Genomic DNA, 15224 nt, shown 5'->3' on the forward strand with positions numbered 1-15224 from the left:
CTGTCGACGTATATAGTCGTGCGGCGGTCGGCAACTGGTTAATATATATATATATATATATGTATACATATCTGCTTTAAGTAGTTCTTTGGACTTAGTAGTACGTCCACTTTAATCACAATCTAATGGCTTAGCAGTAGCAGCCATCAGCTTGTGCAGGTTTTCTTCAGCCAGCTCCCGGCTTCAAAGTGAAAGTGATACAGCAGCTGTATAGCCGGCAATCATTTTCACAGAACGGGTGGGGCGGTGCCCCCCGCCTGCGGTGGCACCCCGACCCTCTATGGTTCCTGGGCACTCCCGCTCTTACCGAGAGCTGGGGACTACAACCGCCAGCTTGGAGAGCCGTGTGAGACCGAGGATATGGATGTCTCGATATCACATGTAAACAAAGAAACTGGAAGCCACAACGGTTTCATCACTTTCGGGTTCAGATCCATCATTTCCTGGTCAGTACAACCAGGGAACACATTTAACCAAGCTGATCTTTGCTGGGTTAGATGGTGTGAAGGGCATGGGAGACCTTGGGGTTTATTAGACCACTAATTTCTTCAAAAAGACTACCTGTCCCCTGCCCAATGCTATCACATGGGTTTTTTTTAACCCCTTACTATAGCACTCAAGTAAAAAATTATAAATTAAATCAAAGAAAAAAGTTAAAAAAATATATAATTAAAAGGTATACTTTTTTTAAACAATTGCAGTAACCCCCAAATTGCTGTGCACATATGTGCAAATGCACACCAGGGTGCGCACGTGTATGTAAACCGCAGTTGCACCATAAGTGTGCCATATCGCCACGAACATCAGAGCAAAAATTCTAGCACAAGAGCTCCTGAGTAACTCTAAACTGATGAGCTGTAATGGCTTTTAGAATGTCACCTATAGAGATTTGTAAGTACTGTAGGTTTTTGTGATATCACGGGCGCCTATAATTTTAATGTTTGGTTCCTATTTACTTGACACAACCTCATCTTTTTTTTGTTTGACCAAAAATGGCTATTGTGTGTGCTTGCACTAAAATATATTTTATTATATTTTTCCTGAACATTTGCATTTAATAAACATTACACAATGTTATATGTTACGCAAATATCATGCGACATAAAAATTTGCAGTTATCATCTTTTTATTCTATGGGGCCTCTGCTTTCAGAAATTACATCATGTTCTGATGCTGTGTACACACGAGCGAGTTTTCCATCGGAAAAATCTTGGATGGTTTTCCCGACGGGATTCCGCTCAAGCTTGCCTTGCATACACACGGTCACACAAAAGTTTGCTGAACTTACGACGTCAAGAACCCGGTGATGTACAACACTACGACGAGCCGAGAAAATGAAGTTCAATGCTTCCGAGCATGCGTCAAATTGTTTCCGAGCAATGCGTAGGAATTTTGCGCGTCGGAATGTGTACAGACAATCGCATTTTCAGATAGGAACTTTTTCCGACCGAAAAATAGAGAAGCTGCTCTCAATCTTTTGCTGGCTGGAATTTGGCCAGCAAAAGTCCGATGGAGCATACACACAGTCGCATTTTCCAACTAAAAGCTCTCATCGGTCTTTTGCTGGCCGAAATTCCAATCGTGTGTACACGGCATGAGAGTTTAAGATTTTTACATATGTGCAAAAAGTGAAAAAATGTACTAGAAACAAACTGGTTAATAGATAATACTGGGACGGTTGAGCGACTGACTAGGTGACTCATTAATGTACTGATCAAATTAGCAAAATCAGTTTTATTGGAAGCAAAGAAATTTTGCAGCCAGTGACTAGGTCTTTCAAAGTAGTCAATGGAGTAACTTTTCTGTTTTTTTAACTATAATATATTACAGTTGAAGATGTACCTGTAATGGACACAACTCAGATGGTGCTTGATGAAGCTGTAACGGTCTGTGCTGGTCTTACTCTTACCAAACCGTGCCTCTTCTGACAGAGAACCAGCCATTACCAGGTTGGCAGTCACCTCGTTAGGGCCGAGCTCTAGACCAGCTTTCCAGTCATTCTTCACCTCAGATGCAGATTCCTCAGCCAGCGACATAGAAGATTGGGAGAGCTCACTGTTGATCTTTTTAGAGCACAATGACTGGGGCCTCCAGTCCACCATTGCAAGGGGCAGCTTTTGCCAAGCCATGTTCATATATGGGTTTTGACAGACAGTGCAGTTTTTGTCCTCTGTAGAAAACATCTGGAGATCTAGCAGATGAGCCCTGGTCTGCTTCATGCTCACAATATTAAAACCTTGACCAAGAAGATTGTGCCCCGGCACAAAATCGAGTTCATCGCATTCTGGTTTTTTGGCAGGTCGGCAGGAATAGGTGGGTGGGGGGTGAGTTTGGCAGGAGGCAGAAGTGGCAAAGCTAAGAAGAATCAAGATGAGCCACATATTCAGTTGCGTGGAATTTAAACCCTGCAGAAAAGGGATAAAAACAAGACCAAAGTTAGATTCCCTATTGATAATGCTCTTTATGATTTACTATACATTATTATTTAACAATTTTTTTGTGTCAGCCCAGCAAATCAACATACAAAATATACAAAATAAAGGGCACATTCATTGTACCTCCAATAGTAACTCAAACACAGACGACTGGATTGTATCTCTCTCTGTCCTTGCACAGAAAAAAAAAGTACGTGTTAAAAAAAAATAAGTGAATTAAATAATAATAATAATAATAATAAAAAATACAAAAAATATCTGGCTCAAGGTTTGATCTAGGTCAGTGCCAATATTAGTGTTTGGGTCAAGGTCAGGGCCAAAGGTAAGTATTTTTGTTTAGGGGGGGGGGGGCAGAATTCTTTTTTTAAATTAATATCAGTGTCCGTTAGTGTCAGTGTGTTTTAGGTAGGATAAAAAAAGCAAAATGTGCACTATTGTTTCTGGGCTGTACTACGGGTACAAACAACAACTAACATGTGTGGTATCGCTACAATTGTCAGGAGCAAAAGAATTTATTTTGGGTTGTTCTTTGGTGGTCGGTTATGGTAGTACCAAGAAATATACAGCTAAATTTAAAACAAATGATTTTTTTTTTCATTTTGGGTCAGATTTTCTTTAAAATAATAATAAAAAAAAACAATCCATTACCATTTACCACCAAATAAAAGCCCAATGTGTCCTGAAAAAAAAAACTTAGTATAATCCACCTGGATGCACAAAGTAGTTGTGAAGATATGTACGGTTTTACTAACACATGCCAAAGTCACAAAACTTGGCTTAGGCATTTGGATTTGTTTTACCCTTAGGTGCGTAGGGGTTAAATGGACTACAGAAAATCATTTGAGATTAAAGGACATATTAAAGGACAGTGAGATGTATTCCTCACAGGAACTGAAAGCAAAGTGGGGCATGTTTAGCCTGGATTTGTGGGAATATAGGTAACTACAACATTTCTGGAAGAACTTACCAAAACTGCCTTGTTTAGTAAAATAATTAAATGTAACAGAATGGCTTCTGGGTTTTGGGAATACCCCTAAACATTGTATCTCCTATAAGGGCTTTTTCACCTCATATCAGCCCTTTCCCACATAAATGGATATAAGTCGCCCTTTTTGGCATTTTGTTACAGGGTAAGCTTTGAATTGATATATCTGGCATGTTTCGTCCTCTTCATTTTTCAACGCAACAAGCTCTTCTTGAATATGTTTTATTATTATCTCTCAGGTGTTTTTTACCTTCTAAATAATTTTATGTCTGCTCATCACATGGTTGTTGCCAATCCTTGGTGTGCAATCATCCTAGGTAATTATTACTTACTTTTCAGTATCAAGCAGGCTTATTATATTGCAATATGTTGTGATTGGTACATTTGTTGAGCTCAGCAAAGCTGGCCCCCCTACAATCAGCACAAATAAAAACTCAAGTGCGTTTCTTTAGTGCTACGTTTGTGCTGTTTTGTGCTGTAAAAATTTACATTTGTGCTGCTTTTATTTTTAAGATATTAGCAATTGTTTTTTCCAGACTATGACATCACCTAGCCCCCCTACAACAGCCAAATGGCACAAAACTGGTCTCGTTGGTTAGTGCTACGTTTGTGCTGTTTTGTGCTGCTAAAATTTCCGTTCTATCTTTTATCATTTTTGCATTATTAATGATTTATTAAAGGTCACCAAAGGTCACTGAGCCCCCCTACAACACCCAAAAGACACAAAATTTGGCTGGTTGGTTAGTGCCTCATTTGTGCTGTTTTGTGCTGCTAACATTTTTATTTGTGCTGTTATGTTTTTTTAAGTTATAAAAGCTTGTCTATATTTGATAACACCCCACCGATTTTTCACCCCATGTTATTAAATCCTAAAAACAGACATACTATTTTTAAGTGCTACCTTTGTGCTTTTTTATGTCATAAAAATAAAAAATTGTGCTGTTTTTATTTTTAAGATAATAGCAATTTGTTTTTTCCAGACGATGACATCACCCCGCCCTCCTGCCATGTACCTGGTTAGTGAGCTCCTGGTTAGACAGCAGCCATGAGAGCACAGCGAGGTATGAGTGCCTGTGATCAGTCCAGTAGACTGCGTGGTGGCAACAGTCAGCAGGTGGATGTGGCAGCATAACCGGCTGGTGGCACTAGCTGTGTGAAGTTGGCACCCCATGTTTGTAAAACCTGAATAAAAATATACTATTCGTTTGTGCCGCGTTTGTGCTCATTTGTGCCGCAAAAATGAGCGTTTGTGCAGGTTCAGTTCCTGAGATATTAGATATTCAATTTAATGTAAGCCCCGCCCGCTTTGCACTCCATGTTGCTGAATTTTAAAAACAAACACGCCATTCGTTTGTGCCGCATTTGTGCTGGTTTGTGCCACAAAAATAAATTTTTGTGCCGCTTTGGTTTCGAGAGATATTGTGCGTTATAGTTGCTTAGACCCCGCTCACTTTGCAACCCACGTTGTTGAATTTTAAAAACAAACACGCCATTCATTTGTGCTGCGTTTGTGCTGGTTTGTGCCGCAAAAATAAACTTTTGTGCCACTTTGGTTTCGGAGATATTGTGCGTTATATGTTGCCAAACCACACTGACTTTACACCTCGTTATTAAATCTTACATACAGAACTTACAGAACCTATACTCAGCTTGGGTTTCCTTAATGTAATGCTCCTCCCACTGTAACGGGCACTGCACTTCATACTGTACCCTGGAAAAGGCATGACCATTGTAAAACAGATGTTCCATCCTTAGCCAATAACTGCCAGACCAACCCCATACTCCATCCCACCCATACCATTAAATCCCATTAATGGAGACCACACCATAAATGGAGTAAAAAATTGGCTGTAGGAGCCTCTTTATTAATAAATAAACTTAAATGAACATAAACCGTAAAAAACATTTATTAAACCAAAAACCCATCAGTCACTAATCGCGTTGGTCTTTGCAGGAACCCCAAACTATTGTATGTTCAAGAATGCACTGCGGTACCTTTTACTATACTAGGCCTCCAGCTGACATACTGGCTAACCCACTAACTGCAGTGCACCCATTAACCAATTCCTGCTAAACCACGTTACCTGGAATACACCAGAGGGACCTATACCACCGATGGGTCCCGAATCCTTCCTTATCCAAGGTTTCTTCATTCGCCAGCAAAGACCAACCTCCGCCAGACCGCCACAGTGCACAAGGGGAAAGCCTTACCCTTGAGTGCCCCTTCACACCCTCAAAGCTCTCTGAATACCATCCTGCAACCCCAGGGTCCACAAATCATTTACCACCACATTGAGGTGTACCGCATCACCCCAAAGGTATCCCCAAGTATCCGTTCCCAGTTCCAAATGCCAGATAACCAGGCCCCCATTACTACAAATCTGCCTACCTCGCTGTTGACCTTCCTGCGGGCCTTATTGAGCCGCTCCGCTTCTGAGCAATGATGTCGGACCACACGATGAGCATATCTGGGAAGGCCATGCGGTGCCGCAGGAAATCAAACTTGACATCACAAATGATGTCCAACATGGACCTCAGTCCTAAATCATTGCCGCCGACATGTAGCACCAGAACGTTCGGTGGTCTATCCAGTAGTGCAAAGCGATGCACTTCCGGCACCATTCTGCTTCACAGCATGCCTGGTACCCCCAACCAGCCGACACAAGCTTCCTGCCTAGAAATGCCTAGTTGCCTATCATTGGGCCTAACGTCTGCTTGCCTGGCCCCCCAAAACACATAGGTATGGCCCAGTATCCAGACAAGGCCCATCACACCACCTGAAAGAGAAGAAACAACACCACAAATAACACCAAACAAGCAGGCAAACACAGGCTTACCAACACAGAACACTCACAAAATGACCTACCCCCCCCCAATCAGACAACAGATAAGAATGAACATATAGCTGGAACCTTTTCGATTCCTACCTACCAATACGATTGGCCGCTTCATCATCCAACCCACACCTGGCGGCTTCCGTGGCCGCCCCAATTCCGAATGAGTGCAAGATGAATTCTTTCTCCTCCAAACCCAATGCCCTTAAACATTTACGGAAAATGGATATGAATTGAAATCTGGACAAGGGAGACCCATCTGCATGTAACAAAGAGGACCCAGCCAAATCTCTGACAGCACCCAGCGGACACAAGGGCAAAGCCGGCACAGCAAAAATTTGAACCCTTCTGCCCCTGCCAGCCTGATCCGTTTTGGACCATCGCAAAAGCAGGGATACCCTGTCCTCCCCACAGGTGACCTCCCGATCCAGCATACCCCCATGGACCCTCTTGGAAGGGCTGACTAATCCGAAAAGCTACAAAAAAAGCCAGAAAGAAGGTCATTTTAAACAAAGAGACCTCGTAGGCTGAGGAACACAGGGAAACCAACTGGGCTAAAACATTTTGCAGAATATCAAAAGAAACAGGGTGCCTGGAATCCCTGCGCTTCTGAGACCTACGATACCCCTTTAGAGCCCGCCAGACCCAAAAATCTTTTGTGAAATCACAATAGCCCTGCAATTTGAAGAAAAATGCTAATCCTGACAATTTGCGCTCCACGACTGACCCCATCACCCCCTCCTCAAGGTTCCGTGAGACAAAGTAAAGGACCAGCAATCTCACCTTCGGGCCCTCTTACTCCACCACAGCCTGCTGCAGCAAAGACAACCACTCTTGCCATAATTTATTATAGGCTGCCCACGTCATGTCATGCACTGACCATCTGATCCATCTGGAGACAACCCCAAGGCAATCCTCCACAGCCATTCGGGACAAGGGACCCTGCGTTGCTCCACTGCCGGTGCCAACTCCTGGAACCTGCCCCACTTAGCGAGACAATGCGTCAGCTAAGCCGTTCTCAACTCCCAGGAGGTGAACAGCATAAAGAATAACATTTAACTGTAGACAACGTAACACTAGGTGCTGAAGAAGTCGGACCACGGGTGGCGATGAAGTTGTGACATGGTTGATGACCTGTACCACCCCAAGATTGGCACAGTGAAAACACACTTTAAGGTCCTTCTTGGGCACGACCCCCAGGGGCGAGATCACCAAATCCGCTAAAGGCTGCCAGGGAAAAGGGCCACCCATGCGGCCCAACGCAAGTTCCTTCCGCCATTTCTCAGAAACCACTGCAGAATGTTGCAAGGCCAAACGCAAGTTCTGGGACACTGGTGGAACAGAGGCCAGGGAACAAGGTATGCAAAAGCTTTCAGAGAAACCCACCCCTAACAACCAAGCAGCCTCTCGATCCAGATATCTATCGAGGAAAGGCTGCATCCTTTCCACCCTCCCTAATGTCATCCCTTTTGTTAGCAGACTCGCCGGCACGGCCCTTCCCCTGTTTGAAGTAGTGGGACAAGGGATGCAAACCTCCACAGCTGGAGCACTCTTGCTGGTAATAGCAAGCCCCCCAAACTTGCAGGAGCCCTCATTATGCTGCCAGCAGACACCCCTTTTCTTTGCGGCCGGTTGTCCGGGGGTAGATGCGCCACCGACCCCCCCTGGAAAAAACTGATTAGGGGCCCGCACCGAGGTCATAAGTCACATCTGCAAACTAATGTCCTTGTGGTCCCACCTCAAGGACAGGCAGATAGATCTCTGCTGCCGGAACTGCTTGTCATACCTCAACCATGCGGATTCCCCGTAGATCCCGTAGGCCTCCCTGATAACGTCAAGATAACAGAAGAGCGCCGAACAGTGTTCCGGATTCTTCTCCCCAATTACACTTGCCATAATGGCAAAAGCCTGCATCCAATTAGGGAAAGTCCGTGGGATAAGCCTGTACAGCCGTTTTTCTTCATCCTCCTTTTTGCTCTCCTCTGGCTTGACCCTATCCAGATAAAAATTTTCCAGGGATAGCAGAGAGAATATCCCCACATACTCACCCTTCCAATTTTTTTTCGCGGAATTCTGGCTTCAGGTGCGTACCCAGAGGCCCCTCGATACAAATGTAAACCTCACATTTCACAGAGTCGGCCAATCTGACTGAATTCTGTTTGGTAACGCCCCCCCCAATGACTCAGCCTTGTCCCTCATTGCCAACTTGTGCCCCACCGCAGATTGGCCTGGCTCCACGATTGCCACTGCGGCGGGCACGACCGCCGCAGGGGGATCAACCCTGGATACAGAAGCTAGCCTCGTCACCTCTGACCCACCCACCGGCGATGGCATGGCTTGGGCACCCGTCTCTGGTTCAAATAGCTGGACCAGCTCCCTCAAACCCAAAAGGAACCCCTGCAACCCCTCATCTGACCTAGATGTGGCGTGACCACGGCCCGCACTAGAAGGTGCAGAAAGCATGGGCAAATCAGACCGCAACTCCGTGCAGGAGAGGGCCCTCCCCCTAGGCACACATTATCATCAACAGCAGAAAACACAGACATGTTAGAAGAAGTAGTTGACTTACCAGGCTGCCTAGGAAGGATCCCAACAGCCGCAGGTCCCGACTCCATTGATTCAGGGCGTCCATGCGACTCCTCCCCCTCTGAAGCGGACAACTTGCCCTCCGATCTCTCATCTATCTCCACGTCTCCTCTCTCCACCAGCACCCCAGGAGAAGTGGCCCTGGATGCCGAGGATCCGTGTGGCTGCTGGCCCTGCCTGCTTGCACGGCTCCACCCACCGATTTCTGGGTCACCTTACTGGAGTGCCCAGAGCCCTTGGCGCTCACCGCTGGTCTCACACCGCCGCTCCTCTACACCTCCTACATCACCTGGTGCTGGCTGGTCCCGGGAGAGCCACCGGCCACGGAGGTAAAGGGCCTGGGTGCCATAGCAGCACGATTCCCCTGCTGAGGCTCTGCCCCTGTTGACTCATTGCCCAGGGAGGAGCCCGCCTGTTCCTGATCCTGATACCGGGCAGGCCGGGGAGAGACACAGACACCCCCGGAAGCCCTGCCCCCTGACAATGAAAGGGATCCCTTCCAGGAGCACCACCCGTGGGCACAGCCGATCGCTTTGCAGGTAGTCCTGAAGGGGCCCGCATGGGACTCCCAATGTGGCACCGAGCTCTGGGGTCAGATGAGAGCTGCTCCCGCAGCCACTCCGCTCCTCTGGACGCTGCCTCTGCCCTGAGCTGGGAAAGCAGCCTGTCCACGTCTGGCATCTCATCCAGCAACCGCAGGGGATCCAAGTTGCTACCCATGCTATGAGATCAACTATAACGCACAATATCTCCGAAACCAAAGCGGCACTAAAGTTTATTTTGCGGCACAAACCAGCAGAAACATGGCACAAACGAATGGCGTGTTTGTTTTTCAAATTCAGCAACATGGGGTGCAAAGTGGGCGGGGTTTCAACAACTATAATGCACAATATCTCCGAAACCAAAGCAGCACAAACGTATATGTTTGCGGCACAAACCAGCACGAATGCGGCACAAATGAATGGCGTGTTTGTTTTTAAAATTCAGCAACATGGGGTTCAAAGTGGGTGGGGCTTACATTAAATTGAATGTTTAATATCTTAGAAACCGAACCTGCACAAACGCTCATTTTTCCAGCACAAATCAGCACAAGCACAGCACAAATGAATGGTATATTATTATTCAGGTTTTACAAACATGGCAACTTCACACAGCTATAACACACAATATCTCGGAAACCAAAGGGGCACAAAAGTTTATTTTTGCAGCACAAACCAGCAGAAATGCGGCACAAACGAACGGCGTGTTTGTTTGTAAAATTCAGCAACATGGGGTGCAAAGTGGGCAGGGTTTCAGCAAATATAACGCACAATATCTCCGAAACCAAAGCGGCACAAACGCTCATTTTTGCGGTACAAATCAGCACAAATGCGGCACAAACGAATAGTATATTTTTATTTAGGTTTTACAAACATGGAGTGCCAACTTCACACAGCTAGTAGCAGCTCATCTGCCACCAGCCAGTGCTGCTGCCACATCCACTTTCTGACTGCTGCCACCACGCAGTCTACTGGACTGATCACAGGCACTCATACCGCGCTGTGCTCCCATGACTGCTTTCTAACCAGGAGCTCACTAACCAGGTATGTGACAGGAGGGGGGGGGTGATGTCATTGTCTGGAAAAAACAAATTGCTATTATGTTAAAAATAAAAGCAGCACAAATTTTTATTTTTATGACACAAAAAAAGCACAAAGGTAGCACTAAAAAATAGTATGTTTGTTTTAAAGATTTAATAACATGGGGTGCAAAGTGGGTGGGGTGTTATCAAATATAAACAAGCTGTTATAACTAAAAAAACATAACAGCACAAATACAAATTTTAGCAGCACAAACCAGCACAAATGAGGCACTAACCAACCAGCCCAATTTTGTGTCTTTTGGGTTTTGTAGGGGGGCTCAGTGACCTTTAATAAATTATTAATAACGCAAAAACGATAAAAGATAGAACGAAAATTTAAACAGCACAAACGTAGCACTAAAGAAACACACTTGAGTTTTCATTTGTGCTGATTGTAGGGGCGGGGCAAAGTGGCTGGGGTTTAAAAAAAACAGTTATAACTTAAAAACCATAACAGCACAAATGAAAATGTAAGCAGCACAGACCAGCACAAACGTAGCACTAACCAACGAGACCAGTTTTGCGTCATTTGGGTGTTGTAGGGGGGCCGAGTGACCTTTGGTGACCTTTAATAAATCATTACTAGCGCAAAAACGATATGAGATAGAACGGAAATTTTAGCAGCACACAAAACAGCACAAACGTAGCACTAACCAACGAGACCAGTTTTGTGTCATTTGGGCGTTGTAGGGGGGCTGAGTGACCTTTGGTGACCTTTAATAAATCATTAATAACGCAAAAATGATAAAAGATAGAACGGAAATTTTAGCAGCACAAAACAGCACAAACGTAGCACTAAAGAAACACATTTGAGTTTTTATTTGTGCTGATTGTAGGGTGGGCAGAGTGAGTGGGGTTTTAAAAAAATAAATAAACTGTTATACCTTAAAAACCATAACAGCACAAATAAAAATTTTAGCAGCACAAACCAGCACAAACGTAGCACTAACCAACGAGACCAGTTTTGTGTCATTTGGGCATTGTAGGGGGGCTGAGTGACCTTTGGTGACCTTTAATAAATCATTAATAACGCAAAAACGATAAAAGATAGAACGGAAATGTTAGCAGCACAAAACAGCAAAATGTAGCACTAACCAACGAGACCAGTTTTGTATCATTTGGGCGTTGTAGGGGGCTGAGTGACCTTTGGTGACCTTTAATAAATCATTAATAATGCAAAAATGATAAAAGATAGAATGGAATTTTTATCAGCACAAAACAGCACAAACGTAGCACTAACCAACGAGACCAGTTTTGTGTCATTTGGGCGTTGTAGGGGGGCTAGGTGATGTTATGGTCTGGAAAAAACAATTGCTAATATCTTAAAAATAAAAGCAGCACAAATGTACATTTTTACGGCACAAAACAGCACAAACGTAGCACTAAAGAAACACACTTGAGTTTTTATTTGTGCTGATTGTAGGGGGGCCAGCTGCGCTGAGCTCAATAGTTGTACCAACAATGATTTTTATTTTTGAATATTATTTTATTTATCAGACCTCCATGCAGGGAATCTCTTAATTGGCTCCATATTTCCCCCACAGGCAGCCTAGAGCTTGATTGGGATCTTACACCCAACCTGCTCACGTGAATAACACCATCTTTGGTATCCTCGAGGCGATTTATAATAATTTACTCTTACATTTTTGTGCTTGTTTATTTTTATATTAATATATATATGTATATATATATATATATATATATATATATATATATATATATATATACACACACACATTATATATATATATATATATATATATATATATATATATATATATATATATATATACACAGGTAAAAGCCAGTAAATTAGAATATTTTGAAAAACTTGATTTATTTCAGTAATTGCATTCAAAAGGTGTAACTTGTACATTATATTTATTCATTGCACACAGACTGATGCATTCAAATGTTTACTTCATTTAATTTTGATGATTTGAAGTGGCAACAAACGAAAATCCAAAATTCCGTGTGTCACAAAATTCGAATATTGTGTAAGGGTTAAATTTTGAAGACACCTGGTGCCACAAACTAATCAGCTGATTAACTCAAAACACCTGCAAAGGGCTTTAAATGGTCTCTCAGTCCAGTTCTGAAGCCTACACAAACATGGGGAAGACTTCAGATTTGACAGCTGTCCAAAAGGCGACCATCGACACATTGCACAAGGAGGGAAAGACACAAAAGGTTATTGCTGAAGAGGCTGGCTGTTCTCAGAGCTCTGTGTCCAAACACATTAATAGAGAGGCAAAGGGAAGGAAAAACTGTGGTCAGAAAAAGTGTACAAGCGATAGGGATCACCGCGCCCTAGTCAAGATTGTGAAAAAAAACCCATTCAAAAATGTGGGGGAGATTCACAAGGAGTGGACAGCTGCTGGAGTCAGTGCTTCAAGATCCACCACCAAGAGACGCTTGAAAGACATGGGTTTCAACTGCCGCATACCTCGTGTCAAGCCACTGTTGACCAAGAAACAGCGCGAAAACCGTCTCACCTGGGCTAAGGAAAAAAAGAGCTGGACTGCTGCTGAGTGGTCCAAAGTCATGTTTTCTGACGAAAGCAAATTTTGCATTTCCTTTGGAAATCGAGGTCCCAGAGTCTAGAAGAAGACAGGAGAGGCACAGGATCCACGTTGCCTGAAGTCTAGTGTAAAGTTTCCACCATCAGTGATGGTTTGGGGTGCCATGTCATCTGCTGGTGTCGGTCCACTCTGTTTCCTGAGATCCAGGGTCAACGCAGCCGTCTACCAGCAAGTTTTAGAGCACTTCATGCTTCCTGCTGCTGACCTGCTCTATGGAGATGGAGATTTCAGGTTCCAACAGGACTTGGCGCCTGCACACAGCGCAAAATCTACCCGTGCCTGGTTTACGGACCATGGTATTTCTGTTCTAAATTGGCCAGCCAACTCCCCTGACCTTAGCCCCATAGAAAATCTGTGGGGTATTGTGAAAAGGAAGATGCAGAATGCCAGACCCAACAACGCAGAAGAGTTGAAGGCCACTATCAGAGCAACCTGGGCTCTCATAACACCTGAGCAGTGCCAGAAACTCATCGACTCCATGCCACGCCGCATTAATGCAGTAATTGAGGCAAAAGGAGCTCCAACCAAGTATTGAGTATTGTACATGCTCATATTTTTCATTTTCATACTTTTCAGTTGGCCAACATTTCTAAAAAATCCCTTTTTTGTATTAGCCTTAAGTAATATTCGAATTTTGTGACACACGGAATTTTGGATTTTCATTTGTTGCCACTTCAAATCATCAAAATTAAATGAAATAAACATTTGAATGCATCAGTCTGTGTGCAATGAATAAATATAATGTACAAGTTACACCTTTTGAATGCAATTACTGAAATAAATCAAGTTTTTCAAAATATTCTAATTTACTGGCTTTTACCTGTATATACGAGGTCTGTAATGTCCTGAGGTAGGGGGGCTGTCCTGCGAAACGCATCAACTTTGTTAAAGCAACTGCCTTGACACCCTATCTGGGTTTTTCAGGAAGTGGTAGTTGATACATTTATGACCTCTACTATGTATTTTAATATGTGTTTTATATGTTTTTAATGTATACCAATACAATTGAATTGAATTCTTTAAATTGAGTTTTGAGTTACTATTGGAGGCATATGTAAAGTCCTGTTATTTTCCTTTTGGTGCTTTGGTAATGTGTAGGGATGGATGATACCTCCTTTGGTAAATAGTTGTTTTATATGAAGATCACCACATACATCTTTGTTTTGTATCTCCTATATCTACAGAATGTTATCCTTTTTTTTGGAATCTGGAAATCCTACAGGTCTTAAAAAGTGGTTTCCAAACTGCGGTCCTGGGGCCAGATGCGGCCCTTTGATTGTCTTTAACCGGCACTTGAGGCATAATTCCTGCCACCGACACCAAAATTGGAGCATAATTCCTGCCACCGACACCAACAATGGAGCATAATTCCTGCCACCGACACCAACAATGGGGCATAATTCCTGCCACTGACACCAACAATGGGGCATAATTCCTGCCACTAACACCAACAATGGGGCATAATTCCTGCCACCGACACCAACAATGGGGCATAATTCCTGCCACCGACGACAACAATGGGGCATAATTCCTGCCACTGACACCAACAATGGGGCATAATTCCTGCCACCGACACCAAAAATGGGGCATAATTCCTGCCACTGACACCAACAATGGGGCATAATTCCTGCCATTGACACCAACAATGGGGCATAATTCCTGCCACCGACACCAACAATAGGGCATAATTCCTGCCACCGACACCAACAATAGGGCATAATTCCTGCCACTGACACCAACACTGGGGCATAATTCCTGCCACTGACACCAACACTGGGGCATAATTCCTGCCACCGACACCAACAATTGGGCATAATTCCTGCCACCGACACTAACAATGGGCCATAATTCCCGCCACCGACACCAACAATTGGGCATAATTCCTGCCACCGACACTAACAATGGGGTATAATTCCTGCCACCGACACCAACAATTGGGCATAATTCCTGCCACCGACACCAACAATGGGGCATAATTCCTGCCACTGACACCAACCATTGGGCATAATTCCTGCTACTGACACCAACAATGGGGCATAATTCCTGCCACCGACACCAACAATTGGGCATAATTCCTGCCACTGACACCAACAATTGGGCATAATTCCTGCCACCAACACTAACAATGGGGCATAATTCCTGCCACTGACACCAACAATTGGGCATAATTCCTGCCACTGA

At 44.0% G+C, this 15224-nt stretch overlaps 2 protein-coding genes across 2 annotated transcripts in view; both read right to left on the minus strand.

Moving 5' to 3' along the window:
• Window positions 1-15224, minus strand: part of LOC141148310 (guanylate-binding protein 1-like) — a 1084899-nt gene that overhangs the window by 546624 nt on the left and 523051 nt on the right. The gene's annotated exons all lie outside the window — the stretch shown is intronic.
• LOC141148303 (perforin-1-like) overlaps window positions 1-15224 on the minus strand; it is a 32942-nt gene that overhangs the window by 16267 nt on the left and 1451 nt on the right. The window contains exon 2 of the mRNA XM_073635601.1: window positions 1843-2405. Coding sequence (XP_073491702.1) covers window positions 1843-2381 — 539 coding nt within the window. The 5' untranslated portion in view covers window positions 2382-2405. The remainder of the gene's footprint in view (window positions 1-1842; window positions 2406-15224) is intronic.

This window comes from Aquarana catesbeiana, linkage group LG06 (genome assembly GCF_042186555.1).
Source record: "Aquarana catesbeiana isolate 2022-GZ linkage group LG06, ASM4218655v1, whole genome shotgun sequence".
In the NCBI taxonomy this organism is placed as follows: Eukaryota; Metazoa; Chordata; class Amphibia; order Anura; family Ranidae; genus Aquarana; species Aquarana catesbeiana.